The 20,110-nt window shown below is 54.5% G+C and overlaps 13 protein-coding genes across 13 annotated transcripts; 7 read left to right on the top strand and 6 right to left on the bottom strand.

The window, feature by feature from the left end:
* Positions 1-810: 810 nt before the first annotated feature.
* On the top strand, positions 811-1,800 carry HMPREF1541_05102 (uncharacterized protein; the record flags this gene model as incomplete). The annotated part of the gene is made up of 1 exon (XM_008719443.1): positions 811-1,800. The coding sequence occupies one exon, from the start codon at positions 811-813 to the stop codon at positions 1,798-1,800; it is 990 nt and encodes a 329-aa protein (XP_008717665.1).
* A 603-nt stretch (positions 1,801-2,403) lies between these two features.
* On the top strand, positions 2,404-3,336 carry HMPREF1541_05101 (uncharacterized protein; the record flags this gene model as incomplete). Its single annotated transcript, XM_008719442.1, has 1 exon — positions 2,404-3,336. One exon carries the CDS (start codon positions 2,404-2,406, stop codon positions 3,334-3,336), a length of 933 nt encoding a protein of 310 aa, XP_008717664.1.
* An 832-nt stretch (positions 3,337-4,168) lies between these two features.
* Positions 4,169-5,531, top strand: HMPREF1541_05100 (uncharacterized protein; the record flags this gene model as incomplete). Its single annotated transcript, XM_008719441.1, has 2 exons — positions 4,169-5,317; positions 5,367-5,531. 2 exons carry the CDS (start codon positions 4,169-4,171, stop codon positions 5,529-5,531), a joined length of 1,314 nt encoding a protein of 437 aa, XP_008717663.1.
* Positions 5,532-5,637: 106 nt separating this feature from the next.
* Positions 5,638-6,240, bottom strand: HMPREF1541_05099 (uncharacterized protein; the record flags this gene model as incomplete). The annotated part of the gene is made up of 1 exon (XM_008719440.1): positions 5,638-6,240. The coding sequence occupies one exon, from the start codon at positions 6,238-6,240 to the stop codon at positions 5,638-5,640; it is 603 nt and encodes a 200-aa protein (XP_008717662.1).
* A 518-nt stretch (positions 6,241-6,758) lies between these two features.
* On the top strand, positions 6,759-9,140 carry HMPREF1541_05098 (uncharacterized protein; the record flags this gene model as incomplete). The annotated part of the gene is made up of 1 exon (XM_008719439.1): positions 6,759-9,140. One exon carries the CDS (start codon positions 6,759-6,761, stop codon positions 9,138-9,140), a length of 2,382 nt encoding a protein of 793 aa, XP_008717661.1.
* A 1,245-nt stretch (positions 9,141-10,385) lies between these two features.
* HMPREF1541_05097 (uncharacterized protein) lies at positions 10,386-11,228 on the bottom strand (the record flags this gene model as incomplete). The annotated part of the gene is made up of 2 exons (XM_008719438.1): positions 10,386-10,970; positions 11,037-11,228. The coding sequence occupies 2 exons, from the start codon at positions 11,226-11,228 to the stop codon at positions 10,386-10,388; spliced, it is 777 nt and encodes a 258-aa protein (XP_008717660.1).
* A 774-nt stretch (positions 11,229-12,002) lies between these two features.
* Positions 12,003-12,555, top strand: HMPREF1541_05096 (uncharacterized protein; the record flags this gene model as incomplete). The annotated part of the gene is made up of 2 exons (XM_008719437.1): positions 12,003-12,141; positions 12,206-12,555. The coding sequence occupies 2 exons, from the start codon at positions 12,003-12,005 to the stop codon at positions 12,553-12,555; spliced, it is 489 nt and encodes a 162-aa protein (XP_008717659.1).
* A 505-nt stretch (positions 12,556-13,060) lies between these two features.
* On the bottom strand, positions 13,061-13,828 carry HMPREF1541_05095 (uncharacterized protein; the record flags this gene model as incomplete). Its single annotated transcript, XM_008719436.1, has 1 exon — positions 13,061-13,828. One exon carries the CDS (start codon positions 13,826-13,828, stop codon positions 13,061-13,063), a length of 768 nt encoding a protein of 255 aa, XP_008717658.1.
* Positions 13,829-14,137: 309 nt separating this feature from the next.
* HMPREF1541_05094 (uncharacterized protein) lies at positions 14,138-14,708 on the top strand (the record flags this gene model as incomplete). Its single annotated transcript, XM_008719435.1, has 4 exons — positions 14,138-14,180; positions 14,235-14,296; positions 14,393-14,647; positions 14,697-14,708. 4 exons carry the CDS (start codon positions 14,138-14,140, stop codon positions 14,706-14,708), a joined length of 372 nt encoding a protein of 123 aa, XP_008717657.1.
* A 156-nt stretch (positions 14,709-14,864) lies between these two features.
* HMPREF1541_05093 (uncharacterized protein) lies at positions 14,865-15,572 on the bottom strand (the record flags this gene model as incomplete). Its single annotated transcript, XM_008719434.1, has 4 exons — positions 14,865-14,998; positions 15,114-15,190; positions 15,262-15,353; positions 15,489-15,572. The coding sequence occupies 4 exons, from the start codon at positions 15,570-15,572 to the stop codon at positions 14,865-14,867; spliced, it is 387 nt and encodes a 128-aa protein (XP_008717656.1).
* Positions 15,573-16,294: 722 nt separating this feature from the next.
* On the top strand, positions 16,295-18,076 carry HMPREF1541_05092 (uncharacterized protein; the record flags this gene model as incomplete). The annotated part of the gene is made up of 4 exons (XM_008719433.1): positions 16,295-16,561; positions 16,612-16,932; positions 16,987-17,233; positions 17,286-18,076. The coding sequence occupies 4 exons, from the start codon at positions 16,295-16,297 to the stop codon at positions 18,074-18,076; spliced, it is 1,626 nt and encodes a 541-aa protein (XP_008717655.1).
* An 87-nt stretch (positions 18,077-18,163) lies between these two features.
* On the bottom strand, positions 18,164-18,475 carry HMPREF1541_05091 (uncharacterized protein; the record flags this gene model as incomplete). Its single annotated transcript, XM_008719432.1, has 1 exon — positions 18,164-18,475. The coding sequence occupies one exon, from the start codon at positions 18,473-18,475 to the stop codon at positions 18,164-18,166; it is 312 nt and encodes a 103-aa protein (XP_008717654.1).
* A 339-nt stretch (positions 18,476-18,814) lies between these two features.
* Positions 18,815-20,080, bottom strand: HMPREF1541_05090 (uncharacterized protein; the record flags this gene model as incomplete). Its single annotated transcript, XM_008719431.1, has 1 exon — positions 18,815-20,080. The coding sequence occupies one exon, from the start codon at positions 20,078-20,080 to the stop codon at positions 18,815-18,817; it is 1,266 nt and encodes a 421-aa protein (XP_008717653.1).
* Between the last annotated feature and the right edge of the window lie 30 nt (positions 20,081-20,110).

Genomic DNA, 20,110 nt, shown 5'->3' with positions numbered 1-20,110 from the left:
TGATTGGACGGGTGTGGCCCCAGCTCGGCTGCCTGGCGAGACGTCCAGCCTGCTACTGCCGCCGGCTGCTCCTGTGAGCCTAACTTTGGTTGAGCCCATGTGGCGACGCATCTGAGGACGGAGCGCTTGCTTCTTTGCACTGGTGCACCCCGTCAGGTTATAATGGACGAGATCGCCCACCTGCACGGCTTCGTGCCTCTCCTTGCTTTGGAGTTGGCCAGAGTCAACGTTACCTGAGTACGCGGGCCATTTACACCGGCTATGAACCTTGCCATGGACTCTCGAGAATCTGTTCTCGACAGGCCATTCATCTGCACACATCCCGGGTGTGACAAGGCTTTCACTCGAGCATTCATCTTAAAGAACCACGTCGAAGCAAAGCACGAGCAAGTGAGGCATTTCTGTCCGGATTGCCCACAGAAGTTTCAGCGCAAGAACGATTTGCGCCAACATCGATCGCGTGTCCATGAAGGGATTCGACGCTTCGCGTGCGTGCGAGACAGTCGCAACGCGTCTGACTGCGCTTGCGGACAACGATTTGCTTCACGCTCAGAGCTGAATAGGCATCAGAGGAAAGGGAAGACCAAAGCCAACTCTCTAAGTCCGCAAGCCCTTGTTGCCGCAACGTCTGGGACAGTCTATCATGCGCCCTCGCAGTATCCATCCACGGCTGCTCTCGACACCTTCTTGATCGCCATCCGTACTTACTTCACCGGCTCATTTGAGGCAAAGACTTGGGTTTCAAGGAACAGCGACGAGCCATGCATCCATACCAAGCTCAGCAGCGATTGTGAGGGATTCTATTTGACAATGACAGTGCAGCAAGCCGTGGATCTCTTGCGACAAGGTGAGTATAAGCCGGCCGGATTGCACCTCTCGCGTGCCTGCCGATTTGCGCGCAGTCTTACTCGGAGTGAGCCCATGTACTTGATTCAAGATATGCTACGCATTGCACTCCTCGGTGGCACAAGCGAAATGCTTGTGCGGAAATCGGTTGAAAAGGTTATTCAACACTTCTACAAAATGGCGGAAGCTGTACACGGAAGAAGGCACCCGGTGACGACGATCATCAGAAGTACGTTACAGTATTTTGGTGGGGAGCAATTCCAATTGGCATTTGTTGCAGCGCAGTGCGTGATCCAGGGCTGTCTGGATGTTGCTCTGGGAACATATCATATGGAGAGCCTCTTGTTTCGGATCGTAGACATCAAGGCTGACATTTCTGGCTCAAAGAAGTCGTCTACGAACACGGCAGAAGTTCTCGCGCTGTTGTCGGACTGTGACGCTCTTTTCGGCCAAGGAAGTTGGCAGTCGAGGTTTTGCTACGGCGCGCTTCTAGGGCTACTGCGCCTTCCAGAGGAATGGGCGAGGATGGAGCACGTGCTTGAAAAGCTTCAACTACGTATTCAGCGGCTAGAATATGGGCGAAAACGTTCAAGTTGGGAGATGATGATGTGGATCCGCACTGAATCGATGTATTACACCGTGGGTAGATACGCTGAAGCTGCGGAAGTTATCGAAAAGCACTTGCTGCCTCTGCATATCGAGCTATTTGGCGAAATTTCGGCACATGTCATCAAGACTGTCACTATTCTAGAGATGTGCTATACATACCTCGAGAATCATGATCGCTCAGAAGAGGTGAGGATCTACCGTCGGAGATTACTGGATCAAATTGAGGAGGGGGAAAGGGAAGCGGAAGCAATTGAGGCAGCAGCACTTGCAGCGGCAGGCATCGTTCACGACGAGACTGAGGAGGATAATAACGAGCAAGATGTAGACTGCAGTTCCACGGTATAGCTGTATAGGGTCGATCCGTATCGCTATAGTTTGACGAAGCTAGATAAACATTTGTGTCAACCTTGGTCGCTGCAACGACGAGGGACAAAATACCCCCGTCCCGTTCAATCGAGAACATCGCTGGTCATTGCTCAGACCAAGTTCCTTGATGGCCAGTAATATCGGTGAAGTGGTAGCTCCGACCCAGGGCTTTCTGACACTTTCTGACAGCATTGCTTGGCATTATGACTTCTCAAATTTCAGCCTCGTCCGCAAAACAACACCTTCTGACATCTCTGACCAGACGCCAGAGCATGATTCGGCTGAATCTCTTCCCATGGTTTGAATCCTCCGAAGATGGTGCAAGATGAGTTGACGAGCTCGCGTCGAACTTTGAATGGCGGACAGATGAGTTCTTCCGGCTGGAGTCCCGGCATAATACAGGAAAGGAGACTGCACGCTCGGCGTAAGTCGTCGGAGCAGCCATAAATACTATGTGAGGCACCAGTTCTGTGCAGAGTCATTGAATCTAGACTTGGCAATCGACTCTCCTCTGCTCTTTAGCTTCATGCCGACACAGCCTCTCCTAGCTTGACGGGCCAACACACGACGACCGTGCTTACAATGTCTCCCTCCGCTGCCTCTCGCAAACCCACCGTCCTCATAACAGGTTGCTCTGATGGTTCTCTCGGCGCTGCACTCGCGATTGCTCTGTCGTCGACGCACCGTGTCTTCGCCACAGCCCGCGATCCCAACAAGCTCATCACCACGCAGTCGGCCGGAGTCGATATCCTAACCCTCGATGTACTCTCATCCACCTCCATCACCGAATGCGTATCATCCATAAGCCATCTGACTGGCGGCTCTCTCGACATGCTCGTGAACAACGCCGGCAGCACCTACTTCACCGCTCTAGCCGACATCGACACCAGCAAAGCCAAGGAACTCTTCGACCTCAACGTCTGGGCACAACTGTCCGTAACACAGGCATTCCTACCGCTGCTATTGGCTTCGAAGCGCGACGGTGGTGCCATCATCGTCAATCACACCTCCACGTCCTCCCTCGTCGCTCCGCCCTTTACAGCCATGTACGCGGCGAGCAAAGCCGCGCTGGCCATCATGACAGACGCTCTGCGCCATGAGCTGAGCCCGTTCGGTATCAACGTCGTTGACCTCAAGACCTCGTCTACCTTCAGCAACTTGAATGGCAACCAGGTCGTGGGGGCCCCGGCGGTGCCGAAGGGCAGTCTATACTGGGCTGCAAGAGACTGGCTGAATGAGCTGTACACTGGCGAGCCGTTTATGAAGGGGGCGATGGGCACGGAGGAGTGGGGAAAGAGGGTTGCAAAGCAGTTACAGAAGAGAAAACCCAACGCGCAGGTGTGGGAGGGCGGCTTTCCCTGGTTGATGTGGTTTGTTACTTGGTTGCCGAATGGAGTGGCGCAGAAGTTGCTTGCTGATGCGGCGGGCATGCCGAGGGTGACGGCGGAGCTGAAGAGTTATGGGGTCGAGAAAGCCGTCTCTGAGGCTTATGGAACTGAGGTGGCTAAGTCGTAGGAGGATCGTTGTCGAGTTGGCCCCCGAAGCATTGGGCTTCGCACCCGGGATTCTACTGGAAGGCGTCCGGCTCCGTATGCTCCAGATAAACCTAAACCATCCATAGTCTCAAGGTCAAGTTATCATTCTTCCAAAAAACTGCCCCAACTACAGCTATATACCATTAGCTATCACAACAACAACGGGAGTGACTCTTTTCGATCACGGGAGTGACATGTGAGATTGACCGCAAATCGCATGATACAACATCGCAAGCTCGGAAACCTCCAAACTAATGCACAGTACCGCTTCATTACCATGCTCATGCCTCGCGGCGACCTTGGTGAGTCTGCCACGGATCATAATCCCACCGGTGTATGCCATTGCGCGCGTAAATGACCAGGCATCCATTTTTCTGCAGACGCGGGAAACCTCGGCATTTTTTTCCGGGAACCGTTTTTTCCATATATCGGTGAACTTTTTTCATTTCCTCCCTCCGCGCCAATGAGCTTCCATAACTGGCGCGAATAGACCTTCTTCTTCTCTTTGTTGATTTGCTCTCGCAAGAGTTCTCGGTGTTTGTTTACTGTTGGGCTGGGGACTTTGCAGCGCGCATCAGGGGCTGAGCATATATAGGAGAGATCTGACCACAAGGGACATCACTCTATGGCATAGGAGACCGGTATCGATAACGGACACGACGCAGTAACTGCATTACAAAGTGATGGCGTCAAGTATCGCTTCTGATTATGATAGACTGCTAGACGGCTTGACGAAGCTAATAGACTGCGCGACGGCCGCTCCTGTCGCGACAGCCCTTCTGTCGCTCCCGGTGCTCTACATCGTCTTCAACATGAGCCGCCTCTTTGGCAAAGCAAAGGTTTCATTCCACCACGCCCAGACGACGTTATGCCTTCCACTCAAGTCCGGAGGCAGCGTCGCCCTCGCCGATCTAATTAAGCCGCTGACTCCGTCCTGTTGGCTAAATCCATTCATCTTCAACGGTGATGCCCAGACCGTGGCTACGCTCGTCAAGTCCATGCCGGTCAAGATCCACTACAAACGCCGCATCTTCGAAGCCGATGATCCCGCATACCTAGGCCACTTCGCAGTGGATTTCGTCGCACCACCGAGCAAAGACCACGATGATAAGTTACCACCCCGGACGACCTACTACAGCGAGGACGAGTTCGCCAATATCGGTAGCGACGACACAAAACCCATGCTCGTCGTCCTGCACGGTCTCAGCGGTGGCTCTCACGAGATGTATCTCCGTGCCTTCCTGGAACCTCTGGTAGCCAGCGAGCACAACCCTCAAGGCGGCGGGTGGGAAGCGTGCGTCGTCATCTCACGCGGTTGCTCCATGACGACCATCAGCAGCACGATTCTGTACAACGCCCGTGCGACGTGGGACGTCCGCCAGACCGTCAAGTGGCTGCGGAAGAAGTTCCCTAACCGACCCCTGTTCGGCGCGGGTTTCTCGTTAGGCGGGAATATCTTGACCAACTACCTCGGCGAGGAGGGTGAAAAGTGCGAGTTGCAAGCCGCTGTGGTTTTTAGTTCCGTGTGGAACATGGAGGTCGCGGCCAAAGCCCTGCAGCGGACGTGGTGGCACAAGGAAGTTTACAATCGCGCGCTGGGGACGAATATGAAGAAGCTTTTTGAGCGGCATGTGGATCAGATCTCCAAGATCCCAGGGATTAATGTCGACAAAGTACGCAATATCACGTACTTGTTCGAGTTTGACAGATACGTCCAGGGACCGACCTGGGGATACCCATCTGAGGGCGCATATTATCGGGACGCGAGCAGCATTGATGCAATGCTCGGCATCAGGATACCGCTATTGGCAATCCATGCTGAAGATGACCCGGTCTGTTGCAGTGAGGTGCTGCCTGTCCAGGAGGTGCAGGTCACCCCGTACGTGGTTCTGTGTAGCACGACTCTCGGAGGTCATCTTGGTTGGTTCGAAAACGGTGGCGGGCGGTGGTTCGTGAAGCCGGTATGGCCCTATCCCTGCTCGCATCGATATCTCTGCTGACATGCTGTAGTCGACTAGTTTCCTCGACAAAATGTACAAGGATGTCCAACTTGACAAGATCTCGCGAGATGAGCTCGGGCCCCTTGAGGGATACGTGAAGCGCGATAAGCGAGCACCGCTCCGGCCGGTATTCGACCCCGTCAGGCGAAAGCTGCATCTGCCCGTGGATCAGTGATCTCGTCATCACCTCCAAACAGTCCTTGTCTCGCACAGTCCAAAATCTTCCTCTCGGAGCCCTCTGAGAGGATACAGAATCCTGATCCAATCTGATGTTGCGGCCTTCAAGCAAATGCCACACTCTTCTTCTTCTTAGGCTTGAGCTCCCTCTCGCCGTTCTCGTTCGCTGCCTTGCTGACCTCGTCGAGGCCTCTCTTCCTCTTTCTTTTGCCTTTCACCTCCTCCATCTTGCCTTGTAGCTCGCCCTTCTTCTGGGCATCCCGTTTCTCTTGCTCCTTCTGTCTGGCTTCTCTTATTTCTTCAAGCCGGCGCATCTTGATCATCTTGCTCTCGATAACGCCATCTTTTTCCGCATTCACAATGCTCATGATGGTCTGCATGGCCTCGACATCGTCAACGAAAACCTTGCCTTTCTTCTTGCCTGTTCCTTTGCCAGAAGCGGCCTTGCTGGGATGCGAGATAGGCACAATGGAGTTGAGCGACGGCAGGCCCAATTGCTTGTCTGTATATGTCGGTGCCTTCTTCTTGGCAGGTTTCTGACCGTGCGCACCAGGCTTCGTCTTTTGCTGCTTTGGAGGCGGTCGAGTGACCTTGGATTTTGAGCTTGAAGCAGTCGATGACTTGCGGGCGAGAGGCTTCGCTTTCGCCGAGGCTTTGAGCGACGGCAGCGGCTTTTTAGGGCCTTTTGCGCTCTTTGTTGGCGCCATATCCCCAGGAAAGCTGTCAAAGTGAGTCGAAAGTGTGCACAGCGGTCAGAGACTGCGGGAGTCCGGCGAAAGAGGCTGGACCGCAAAACGCGAAATTTCTTATCGATAGCAGAAACAGGCGGAGCTGCGGGGCGTCGCGTGTTAGGCGTCACCAATCACCTGCGTGTAGCCTCACGACGTGCAAACGACGCTCTGTCCTTCTGTCATCTGAGACCATCCAATTCTCATCCGGCCTTTCATTCTCTTCTTTTCAAAATGGTCATTGCTGGGCGTTCTTGCAAAGCTGGGCGACCTGTCGATTACCATTTTATCGCCATCGTATAATATTGCTTCGAGAGAACAACAACCGCTTGTCCCTCAACTCTGGCGTTTCGGAACAGTAGAAGGCTTGCCGAGCGTCGAAGGAGAGCCTCGCAGCACTGTTGACCAAGGGTCGAAAATAGGTAGACGCGTGGAAATTCAGTGACCAACCGCCGGGCAGGTGCAAGGTAGGCAAGAACCTGCCTGCCTCTTCCACCATGGATGGCTATAACAACAAATGGTCTGGCTATGGCTTCGCCACCAACGACGAAACCGACTACCTTCAACAGCTCCAACAACACGCTAGGCAACAACCTCAAGTGTTTCAGTACTCGCAGTCCTACCAACAGCAGCAATACTACCCACCACAATCACAGCCTGCCGCCTATCCACAGATCGAAGTAGTAGTCCCTTCCAGACCGCCCCAAATGCAGTACCAGCCGTCAAACTCTCAACCCTCATACTACCACAATCAACAGTATGCGCCTCAGCCCGTCCAATACCACCAGATGTATCAGCAGCCACCTCAGTTCGATGGTACTATGAACGGCTACCCTGCGCTCGCGGTCCAACCTCCGCAAAGGCCTTTACACAACGGTGTACCGAAACAAGAGAGTCCAACCATGGCACCAGCTCCTGTTCCGCCACCTGCAACGTCAACACCCCCGCCTCAACACGATTATGCACGGATCTTGCTAGTTCTCGCCGATGAATATATCCAGGCTGCGAACCGGGCTGGGGAAGACTCAGAGGAGCATTTTCGGCTCGTCTCTTTCGCTCTGGGATGCATGGAGTCGGCGCTGAATAACTTCCAGTTGTCTCCTCTGCGCGAAGCCCAAGTTTCGCTCACCTATGCTCAAATCTTGTACGAGGAAACCGAGAACTACGACGAAGCCGAGAAAGTTCTGACAAAAGCCGTCGAGCTGTGCGAAAGAAACAACTACCTAGACCTCAAGTACTCATTGATGCTCCTCTCTGTCCGAGTCCTATTTCAGACCAAGCCCAAGGCCGCAGTCAAGGCCATACAAGGCTACCTCGCAGATATGGAGGCTTACAAGCATACTGCATGGGAATATGCCTTTCGCTACGAGCTCGCAATACTGAACCTCTCGCCAAATCTACGGGACATTCAGAGCGCCATTTTCCAACTTGGACGCCTGGAGAGTCTTGCGGACAAACACCATGACAAGGCCATGGTGGCGTTTGCTGCAGCTATGCTAGGACTCCTGCTTCTTCAGACATGTCAGGCAGATGCTATTTCTGACGCACAGCAAGCCATTGCACGGCTTAGATCTATGCAGTTCGACCCACAGGTAGCGGCCCTTCCACAACTCAGAATGCTTGCCGAGTACGTCGACTTGTGCTGTAGCATACGACAGTGCAATCACCAACAAGGCGATGAAAAAAGAAAGCGCATGCAAGACACATGGGGCCGTATAGTTAATGATGCGGCTTGGCGTGATGGTGGTAACGTCGTCTACATCCCCCTGAACGACAACTCACTCCACGAATACGCTCTTCAGTCCGGTGGATTGGTAGTGAAGCGAGATGGCAAATATGTGTTACCCTTCTCCTGGTGCAATCGAGACGAATTTGAAGCAGTCGCTTTCTTACTTTGCGCCAGTAGCAAAGCGCACAAGAATAGTTCGGACGGAGGAAAGGCGCAGCAGTTCCTTGACGAGGGACTTGCGCGTATTAGGGACGCCACCGGTGCTACGGTACTGAATCGACAGATGTTGGAATGCCGGTTCCTCATTGATTCCGCATACCTCCAATGCTTGAAGAGCCAATGGACGCACGCCAAAAAGCTTGTTACAGAAGCTGCCAGCACCATGAAAGGGCACGAAGATCACTATCCGAAAAGTATGATCTCCGCTCTGCAGTATCTTAATGGCACCATCCATCAAGGCTTAGGCAATCTGGAACGTGCTCTTCAGATATGGCAATCGCCTATATTTGACCTCAAGAACTTCTTACAGCGTCCGATACCAAATCAGCCTCGAATACTTCGACGGCATCAAGATCTGGATACCGAGGTTCGGCGCAACCTTTGCATTCTGGCGTGCATGAACCGATTATTCATCATTGATGATGGTTCCCACCCCAGACATCGCGAAAAGGCGGATCTTCTGGTAGTCCTGGATACATTCGTCAAATCCTCGCAAGATCGCAACATCTCAGCAGCTCACACGCTTGTGCATTCGCTTCTCACGAATAGTGGCATTTGGGTTTCAAAAGAGGCACTCGTCAAGGCCTTAGGCGTTGCAAAGGAGATTATGAATCAGCAGATCACAGCTCTGGTCCTAGTAGTAATGCAACAGGCCTTCTTCCTGGGAGCGACTGATGCACATGCGCAGAAGTGTGTCAATGCTGTTGCGGTGCAGATGAAAAGCTGGCGGAGTCCGACCTGGATGCATGTGACCGAGGGCATTCAAGCTGAGAGCCTACAATTCATGGGACAGTTCGATGAGTCTGCGCAGAAACTCGAAGCTGCCAGATGTAGCTGGGAGAAATTGCCTGAAGGCATAAGGAAAAGCGTCGACTGGCGTATGATGCCCAAGGTGAAGACGGTGGCAAAACAGCAGCACGATGCCGTCTAACGCAGTGCGGTGCAGCTACCCACCGCATTACAGCAACTTGGTCACTGCGTTTAGCCTCCATCTTGCCTTAATGGGGGTCGACGAATAGCTCGGAACCGGCATAAAATTGATGCCAGGATCAAACCGGGCAATCCGAATTTTGGACTCCCTGAGTCTAGTTGGGACGGACAGCGACCATATTCGGCAGCTATCCTTCCTTAAGCAGGACAAAATCAGTATTCGATGCGAAGAGTCCAGTTGTTAGACGTCGAGCACGATACCGAGTGGCTCAAGTGCGACATCTTGGGGCAGATCAGATGCGTTACAGATCACTCCATGTGCGAGACAAGGACTTGACTGGGCGCTGGTTGACGAACACGCTTCAGCAGCTAGGATGCCGCATGGGGAAAGAAAGTCAGCTTTCATCGGGAAAATATGCAGCTGAGAGGGGTCGACGGCCACGCCATCATCAGAAAGATGCTGTGGCTGTGTTTTTGGAATTCAATATGTGCCTCCACGAGTCCACTCATAAGAATCAACCAAAGTTTTGGGGGCATTGTTGGTACTATTCAAAAGGCGTGGAGCGTTCTGAGTCCAGGCAATCATGCTCTGATTGCAGTAATCAAACTGCCTCACAGGGACCGGTCTCAACTCTCATCGGCGGTGCAGGGGAAGTTTATGACGTTTTCGGCACACCATCACTTCTTCATGTTTACAGGTGCCTGAGACCCGAGAATTGGGTAAGGCTGTATTTGTCCACCACCATATCATTGAAGCAGGTCAGTTGCCGCAACGGGAAGGAAGGAGCGACTTTCATCGGAGCTGCCATGCAGGCAACTGGGGTCAATCAGTGGCTGTGGTGGACGATTGTTGTGTTCGCGTTCAGTGTGGAGCTGTTGTCAACTCGAGCATGGTGACCAGCCGCCCGTTAATTATGTGCGTGGTGAGCGCTAGGTGTTCGAGAAAAGTATGTCAAAAATGGACGAAGAGTTTGAGGAGGGAGATGTATTGTCTGGCCAGTATTCTTTATCCCCGGCTTTTACGACTGGAGGAAGTCTTCATTGCGGTGACCTGTGCGCAGACAGCACGTGCTCTTGTTCCTGAGTACATGGATCTGAGTCTGCTTCATTTCCCGCGCGCAAATGCACTGCTTAAACGCTCATAAGTCGTTGATCAACGCGACCCAGCGTCTACCCAAAAAGTGAACCAAGAACCATGCAACTCCACGCTTGCAACTCTACTCGACCCTATCAATGCCGATATCTCTCACCGTACCTCTCCTGGTCTCGTTGCCGCCGCAGCAACGTCCCCATCTATGCCTCTGGCTTCCGTATTGCCAGCCTCTCGCCGTGCGCGGCCCTCCCACAGTCGGACCCACCACTCCGGCGGCTCCATTACTCTCGCATTTCCCTCGCCGAGACCAGGCCACACGTCTGCCAGGAAATAGTAGACATGCCCCACCACGACGCCCAGCACCTCGTCCTTGGGCACCTGGCCGTGCATGAAGAGGCTGAAGCCGATGAGGACCCAAGGTAAGTACGGCGCGGTGAAGACAAGCAGCCCGAGAAAGCTCAGGCGAGTCTCTGGATTTCGGCGTGACCAGATGTAGACCAGGGTGGAGGAGAGGGCGGTTCCGAGGAAGCCGGGCTGGAAGGAGAGCTTGAAGGGTAGAGGTAGGGAGGTGAGGGTCAGGAGCGTGGTGGTGGCGTAGAGGAGGAGCCAGCTGAAGGTTGCGGGAGAGGCGGAGCTGGATTCCAGTAGACGTGAGTAGCGCGTCATGAAGAAGACGTGGAAGAGGAGGTCTAGGCTTGGGGGGCCGAAATAGATGAAGGTGGTGAGGATGCGCCAGTACTGTGAGAGTGTGGGGTCAGCACGTGGTCGGTGGGCGCAGGGGTTTGGATGTGGGGGAGTACGTACTTGGGACTTGTAGTAGACGGCGCGGAAGGTATAGAAGAGTTGGAAGGGGGTCAGGACTTTGCATTGCACGAGGACGGAGGCGATGACGGTGGCGGTCGTCCAGTAGCGAGTGCAGGGAGGCATTTCGTAGAACCACTGCTCAAGAGGGAACTGGCCCATCTGGGCGGCGCCGTTGTTGAACAGATCTGCCATGGCGGGTGTTTGTGGTCCTGCTTAGATGCGTCCCAGTTGGTATAGAATGGAGGGAAAGTTAGGAACGGCGGCGCATGAGGGGTGCGGTGGTGTGATTGTCTAACAAGATGCAGAGATGATTGCTGGTCTAGATCGTATAGTCATACGTGGCTTCTTCAGGTGCGGTCGTCACCAATGCAGGAACGAGTGAGGCTAGAAGTGTATAGGGTCATGGACCTGCAATTAGTGACAGGGCCGAAGATGACAGAAGGTTCTCTTGCCGCGGACGGAGGAGCGAGCAGGCGCAGTTCGGAGCCTCGTCGCCGCGGAATGATGCGATACAAGGCTTAAAACTAAGCCGCATCTTGGGGTGGTAGGCGAGCAACCAGCAGCCGACAAGTGGGGGAAAGAGCGGCCGCCCAAGAATTCGAGCAGGGGCCGTTTGGTGGCCGTTCTGAGCTGCTCGTTCGCGGTCTGCGCGTGTCGTGGCAACGTAAACATCGACATTGAGCTCATCCCATCTTCGGACTCCCATTTTACGACTGCTTCACGACGCGCCTGTCACCCTTCACTTGAATCTCCGCTTTTGTAATCGCCTGCGCCAAACTGCTTTGCGCCTATCTCGACGCGTCCCAGCCACCTCTTTTGTCGTCGGCCTGTACCAGGGTATCGCACGCAGTCGCACCGCGGCGCTTTCCCCAAAACCAACCCGCACTCAGCATCGGCGCAACAAAATTTGTCTGGTACAATTTATTCACCCTCTCTGTTAGCGCACTTCTGAAAATATCGCCCATGATGGCGCAAAAGCGCAAGTCGGTGGCAGCAGGCAAGAAAAGGGCCTCGACGGGCGGCAAGACAGCTCCAGGATCTGCCACACGCCGTACCAGCGGCGCGGGCAAGACAACAGCGGGACGCGGTCGTTCGCGCATACAACGTAGGTCTCTTCCGTGCGGGAGCATCCTCACTTTGCTCCTCTCACATTCTAACGACTGCTGCAGCAGGTGATCCTACCCCCAGTCGCGCAAAGAAACCTCATCGCTTCAAGCCTGGCACGATTGCCCTTCGCGAAATCCGTCGATACCAGCAATCAACAGATCTTTTGCTGCTCAAGCTGCCTTTTGCGCGTCTCGTCCGTGAGGTCGCGAATGATATCCTGCCTAGAGGGTCCGAGGAGTTCAGGTGGCAGAGCCAGGCCATTATGGCGCTACAAGAAGCGACCGAGGCTTTTCTGGTGCATCTGTTTGAGGACACGAATCTGTGCGCCATACACGCCAAGCGCGTGACTATCATGCAGAAGGACATTCAACTAGCCAGGAGATTGAGGGGTGCTTGGGGCGGCTTGGGGTGAAAATCCCCAGCAGACGCGTCCACTGGGACGTGTAAATCACTTTATGCTACAATCGCTGTCTCAGCAGCATCAAATGTGGGATTCCAGCTCTGTTAAGAAGGGACGAGGACCGCGTGGTTTACGTTTTGTGCCATTAGCGGGAGTCTGCCTCATCACTGCGGTTGGCATGTTGTGCGGTATAGCCAGTCTCTTGGGGGGCATGGCATTCGTGCAGTCGAGGAGAGGTGCTAGACAATTAGGCACCAGAAGCCGCGTCCGGTGACGTATGGCATTGAGAGTATTGAAGACCGAGGAAGCGTATGAAGCCAGAGAAGAGCATGCACTTGAGAGAAGAGACGCAACATGAGGTAGCGAAGGGCCGGCAGAGGGCCAGCATCGATGTTTCTGAAACCTTTTACCAAGTCCAGTACATTTTCCTTTCAAGCCTGTACCTTGAGCGCCAACGCCTCGGCCGCTCCTTCGCGCTGTCAAAGAGACGGCTCTCCCGGTCCCCTACATCCGAGTCCTACTCATTGACACTGCTCCCCAGCACACCCTTCGTACTCGTAACATCTCCCCATCCGGCACTTCCCACTCCTAGCCTGGAACACGCCGTCCGGCACGCCACCGCCAGAGCCTTGAACGCGCTCTCCGCCCGATGGTGATTGTTGTGGCCGTATACGCACTTGACATGCAACGTCACACTCGCCGCCTGCGCGAAACTCTCAAAGCCGTGGGTAATCATCTCGGTGCTCAGGTCGCCGATCTTTTCCCGCGTGAAGCCCAGATCGATGACCGCGTACGGGCGGTTGGAGAGGTCAATGACCGCCCCCGACAGAGCCTCGTCTAGGGGTGCGTCGCCGCGGCCGAAGCGTACAAGAGAGGCACGCGCGCCCAGGGCTTTGTTGAAGGCAGTGCCTAGCGCGAGGAAGACGTCTTCGGTGGTGTGGTGGTCGTCGATGAAGAGGTCGCCGCTGGCGCGGATGGCGAGGGACCAGCCCGCGTGCTTGGAAAGGGCGTGGAGCATGTGGTCGAGGAAACCGATGCCGGTGCTTAGGGATATTTGTTGCGTTGCGGTGATTTGGGTGGCATGGTGGGTGGGTGGGAGAGGAAATAGTACGTCTGGATGCTTGGATTTCTGTGCGGAAGGGATATCAGAAGAGAAATGATCCGAGTTTTCGAACGCTTCGAGGGCGCCGCCGTCCAGGGAGAGAGAGCATTGGATTTTGGTCTCGTTGGTGATGCGGGAGATGGTGGCGGTGCGCCGCGACGGAGGGGGCCCTGCGGAACCCATGACTGCGGCGCTGTCGTACTGTAGTATTCAAGAGATTCGATAGATGCTCGATTAAGGGACGTGTGTAATAGATCTTGTTTAGTTGGCTCGAAGCGAAAAAAGTATTTTGAGGGACGTTCGAGCTCCGTCATCGCTGCGGCGGGCGGGACCTGCAGCTTCGGGGCGGAAAGGATCTCCACCGGCTCTGCTCTCAATCCAAGCTCCACTACAGCTCAAACTGCACCTCACCTCTTACTAAAATTGACCGAAACCCCTCCACATCTACCAGAGGGCCACTAGGGCGCATATGTGACCTCTGTGATTGCCGTCATGCCCATCAGTCCGACCTATCTCGCGCAGAGGACGCGCTCCTGTGAGCTGCCGTGCACCGCACAACAAGGATCCCTTCAAGACTGATTGTGTATAGCGATCAATTGGGCCGACGCCCAGCGACGAGTCCTCAAGTCCTACCGAGAATGGCTACGAGCTGTATGTGCCCTCCGTTGGCATTTGGACGATGATCCCCGAGCCCGCTGGAAAAAGGACAGGATGAAGTGCAGCAGCTAATGTACAAACCTCATGCAGGGCCCTGAGATCCAGCAGATGTACTCCCTCAACATGCCGGTGGCTACCGTGCGCGCCAAGGTCCGCGAAGAGTTCGAGAAGCACCGCTACGTCAACAACATCCAGGCCGTCGATGTCCTGATCAGCCAGAGCCATATGGAGTTTCAGGAGACGTTAAACTTCTGGAAGCAGCTGTCGCAAGTCATGAAATATTTCCGCAAGGAGGAGGATCCGACGGCGAGGCTGCCCAAGAACTTCATGCAAGGTTTCCTGGAGGTGAGTTCAACGTGTACTATGTGGTGGAATTGGGGCTAACAAATGACAGGGTCGAAATTAGAAGGCGTCAAGAGCACGAGATCTATTCCTCCAGGCGTGGTCGATGCTGTACAGATGGTAGAGGACCCGTGTTGCGCCGCGCAATGCATGAATGAAAGATATCCAAAAACCATGATTCGTTCCGTTTGGTCCATCACAAAAACGGGATTATCACGGCTTAATTGCCATTCGCATGAGATGCGTTAAACTCATCTCGTGCGCTCTCAAACTTCTCCGTCACAACATCGCACGCCTCTACCATATCTAGTAGGCCTTTCCGGAGAGCTTCGTAAGCTGTCGTTGATGTGTCTTCTGTGATAGAGGTTAGTCTGAAGATGGCAGTTTCCGAACACCGTGTATACGTGGGGCGATGTTCAGGCTTGCAGTTTCATGGAATTCTTCATCCGTACGCAAACGGGAAACTCACCCCAAGTCTGTATCCTAATATGCATCTTGGTCTCGCTGGGATGCGGGATCGTGTAGCCGCAAAATTCGACATCAGGGCTGTGGTTGAGGAGTCAGCACCCTCGCCGATCTCGGCACAGGAGGGAGGAGACGTTGTAGCTCTGACTCACTTCTTATTGATGAAGTACCGTAGCGCGTTACCCAGAGTGTGGTCTTCCTTCTCGATCTGGAACGACGCAGCGTGCGATGATGCTCCTGGTAACTGAGAGAGACCGGTCAGCCATTCTTTCAGGGATCCACACCATCACCGAGAATCTGCCCGGCGCAGTTTTATCGCAGAATGACGATACAGATCCCACTGTCTCAAATCGATTGATATGAATGTAGATGTACTTACAATTCTCAACTTTTTCTCGCCGTCGAGAAGCAAGTCGTGCGCAGCCTCGGCGCCGACGTCTTCGCCAGTGTTGGTTTCGGACATTCTGAAAACCGCTTCAACGAGTCTAGGCTTGAAAATGCGTGTATGGGAAACAGAGGCGGACTGATGCACGAGAAGAAGTTTGATGCCAAGAATTTCTCTGGAAGCAGCCTGTGATTGGCCAGGAATGTTGGATGGGCGGAAAGAGCTTCTTTCCATCAAGACTGCTTGTCCTTACTTGGCCATAACCTCAATCCTTCATGGAGACGTCGGGTTTTTTGTTCTATATAATCTGGAGGCTCCCCGAGACACGATGATACGAGATGCCCATAGATGGTTGGACTGTTTTCTGAGACTATCGCTGCCGCCATGAGCGCCTGTCCGCATGTGTCCCGAAACATCGACACAGCCACTACGCTGCAAGTCGTACATTGTTGCCGTGCAAGATCTTGGAGAATAGTTCCTCACGTCCCGAACTACCCGCCAGATAGTGTTATCTGTACCCGGACGATCAGACACCAATGGCACGTTCCTTTCGGCTGTCGCAGGGTTCCCCGCGCCTTGGCTTCGCTACCATTGTGGTTTCCTCGGGCGTGGTTTGGCATTGCCGGCCGTGTAATCACGAACATCACGGCAACGATGACGATGATGAAGCACGGTAAGTCGGCAAAGCTCAGTGGCACTCCAAAGATAAGTAGTGCGCTCCAATGTGTTCCCTGGGAAGTCTTTTGTGTCCCCATTGACAATCGCTACTCTTCTACTTGGCTACTTCTGTCATCGTGAACATGAGGAATTACATGGCACTTGGCTGGTTTTACAGCCCCTCACAGATTGGCAGATACGTCTTGACCCGCCCAACAAGCCTGAAGCCGCCGCGAACGAAGCTACGCAACCCAGTCGCCGTGCTCAAGGAACTTGATAGACACCAATGGCTGATGTTCCTTGCTGGGTTCCTTGGGTGGACATGGGACGCCTTTGACTTCTTTACCGTCAGCTTGACTGTCACTGAGATTGCGGAAGACTTTGAAGTCAAGAACAGTGCTGTGACTTGGGTCAGTCGCAATCCCATGGTAAGCAATGACGGGAGCTAACAGACGTCTAGGGCCTGACGCTCACACTCATGCTCCGCTCAGTCGGTGCACTCGTCTTCGGGGCTCTGAGCGATCGGTATGGACGCAAGTGGCCGATGATCATCAACCTTTTTCTCTTTATCATCTTCGAGCTTGCATCTGGTTTCTGCAATACACTGCCCCAATTCTTGGGTGTACGGTCCTTGTATGGGATAGCCATGGGCGGCCTTTTTGGACCAGCCGCTGCCACCGCCCTCGAAGACCTCCCATACGATGCCCGTGGACTCCTCTCCGGTCTCTTTGAGCAAGGTTACGCGATGGGCTATCTGCTCGCATCAGTCTTCTACCGGGCGGTATGGTTTCTCTCCTCATTTTCCACCTTTTCACCCACTGACAACTAACTCTAGCTCGTTCCCACCACCACCCACGGTTGGCGCTCGCTTTTCTGGTTTGGAGCAGCACCGCCCGTCCTCATTATTGCGTTCCGCTGGTGGCTACCCGAAACGAACACCTTCCAGGTAATGAAGGCCGAACGCGAAGCACGTCTACTCGTCGAGAAGCAAAGCGGCAACGGACAACACAGTATCAAAGCCACAGGCGCAAGAGCGTGGTTCCGAGACGTTTGGGTGGCTATCAAGGCGAATTGGGTGCTTTGTACGGCTTCGGCCCCCTCCTTGGATCATCCTAACGCTAATTCAACTCCTAGTCGTATACATGGTCCTCCTGATGTCGTTCTTCAACAGCTGCAGTCATGGATCACAAGACTATTATCCGACATATCTCAAGAATCAAGTAGAGATGGGGCCGACCCAAGTCACCGTGATCTCCGTCGTGGGCCAAATCGGCGCTCTCATCGGTGGGACCATCCTAGGCTACCTCAGCACCTTCACCGGCCGCCGCCTCACCATGATCGTCGGCTGCATCATCGGCGGCGCCTTGGTGCCCGCCTACACCCTCCCGCACTCGATGGCCCTCGTCGCCAGCGCCTTCTTCCTCCAATTCTTCGTCGGCGGCGTCTGGGGCGTCATCCCCATCCATCTGACCGAGCTCTCCCCGCCAGCACTGCGCACCACGGCCGTGGGCCTCACGTACCAGCTCGGCAACCTTGCCAGTTCGGCGTCCGCGACCATCCAGGCCGTCATTGGCGAGCGGTACCCGCTCCCGCCGCACAATGGCGTCGAGCGCTTCGACTATGGGAAGGTGATTGCGATATTCATGGGTGCCATCTGGGCTGGGCAGATTGTGTTGCTGTTCGTGGGGCCGGAGATGTCGGAGGCCGAGAGGGCCGAGTATGCTGCGAGTGCGGATGATTTGGAGGCGCTGCGGAAGCAGGGTGTCAGCTTGGCGGAGATTGGGAGGCAGAGGGCTCGGGCGGAGGTAAAGGGGGACGGAGGAGAAGTCCTGGCTACTGGTGGGAAGACTGATGTGGGCGAGGTGGAGGATCTTGAGAGCGGAGCAGAGCGGGCACAACGGACAAATGTCGAGAAGAGCTTCTAAAATACTTTATTGGTAGTGTTTTTTGAACCAACTCTCCGCAGCACGATACTTCCTTCTCCAGCGCTCTACGGCGAGACACATTCAATCTCAGTCCCTGCTCCTCCGATCCGCATCTGCCACAACCGCATCAATGACCTCTTTATTCAACCCGCGCCACCCCTTCCTGGCCCACACCACCCACAGCGCCAGCGCTAGCACCACCACTAGCCCAAAGATCGGTCCCTCGTAGTTCATGTTCTCCCACGCGACCGGCAGCGTGGACGGGAGCAGCGTGAATAGGCCCACGTAGGCGGTGTAGACGAGCGCGTAGGCATTGATGACCGGGCCGAAGCGCCCTAGACTCCAGGTGTTGGGCGTATCTGCTACGAGAGTGGGGTTGCGGAGGCGGGCGGTGAGCATGCAGGCGATGGCGATGACTGGTTTTGAGACGGGTGTGGTTAGCGTGTGTTAGGGAGTCAAGGATTGGGAGGCTTAGCCTGGGGGGAGGATGAGGTTATGTGTCGTGATGTACTCACTGCAGCACAAATCAGTAAAAGGCAGCGGGTGTATTGTGTGGTGGGGATCAGTGGACAGGCCGCGCCCGGCTGTTCGCGCTACTAGGCCTTGTTGGGTAGTAACGGGTTGGCTGGGATAACAGGCATGGTGCCGTGAGCAGGATTCTGAGACAGCGTCTCCGAAACCTACCATTCGATACAGAATCGCGAGGGCCATTGGATCTTGTTGGACTTACCAGTATGACTAGAACAGGGAAAAGGAAGAGAGGGCGATGAAGGCGCCGAAAGCGGCGTAATTGCCTATGTTCAAGCAGGCGAGGCACATGACAATCACTACGGGCAGCCAGATCGAGCGTACGGGCACCCGGTGGCGTGGAGAAATGTGTGCAAAGTAGGAGGGCAGCCCACCGTCGCGAGCCCACGCCCAGGTGAGACGAGAGGCAGAGGCGATACTGCTGAGATTGACGGCGAGAGATATGACCAGCAGCCCACAGACCATCGCGGTAGCAGCTCGGACGGAGCCAACGGCTTGCGTGCAGATTTCGATGATAGGGAACGGAGCATTGAGCGCAGCGTCCAGGTCCCCCATGCTGAAAAGGATAACGAGGATGATGGCCCAGGCGAGCACGGAGTTCAGGGCGATAGTCCAAAACATTGCTCGTGGCACTGCTAGTCTTGCGCTTCTCACTTCTTCGGACATATGGACCGCACCGTCAAACCCCACGAAACCCCAAGTAGGCGTGAGAAGGCCGATGTTCCAGCTCACAAAGTAGTTGTTCCAGCCTGAAGAGGAGGATGGTACTCGCGAGGTGAAGACGAAATCCGCTGTGTGCTTAGACGCGGTTGCTAGGAGGGCGCTGACAAAGATGATGAACATGACTATGTGGAGGACTCCGGCGACGACCTCGATCCAAGGGATTAAAAAGAAGGTGTACATGTTGATCAAACCTTGCAGGATCAGCAGGGCGAAGATTAGGAGCGTGACGTGCCAGCGCTCCGGACTGTAGGTCTCGTAGTTGACAGCCACGAGAGATTGGAGCATATAGCAGGTGGTATTGGCCACCCCAGCAAGGAGCGATACCCAGCCGAACCAAGTTATCCAACCCTGCATCCATGTAATAAAGCGTCGTTGGGATTGAGGGGCAAGGAAATGAGTCCAGTGATATTGGGCGCCGGCGATGGGCTGTAGAGACGATAGCTCGGCTAGCGAGGCTGACTGAGCCAGAGCCCCAGAAATAACGACAAGAGCTCCCCATACCAGTGCATTCGGTCCCCCATTGTAGAAGACGGCTTGCAGATTTAATGCCATGACCTCCCAGCTCGACATGAAGGTCAGCGCAAAGAAGAAGATTTGCGTAAAGCTGAACAGCCTTCGAACTCGCAAGCCGACATTCCGGGTCTGATCAGTCCGGGCGCCAGGGTAGGCATTGACGGCACCGCCGACAGAAGTTGGGGATTCTGCGACGGCGACGAAGGTCTCTTTAGAACCTTCATCGATCTGGTTGTTCATGATGAAGGTGTAGTTGAGAGTTGCTCCTGA

Source organism: Cyphellophora europaea (assembly GCF_000365145.1).
Source record: "Cyphellophora europaea CBS 101466 unplaced genomic scaffold supercont1.4, whole genome shotgun sequence".
Lineage (NCBI taxonomy): Eukaryota > Fungi > Ascomycota > Eurotiomycetes > Chaetothyriales > Cyphellophoraceae > Cyphellophora > Cyphellophora europaea.
The sequence above is the reverse complement of the archived record's forward strand: the minus strand, read 5'-3'. Positions and strand labels throughout refer to the sequence as shown.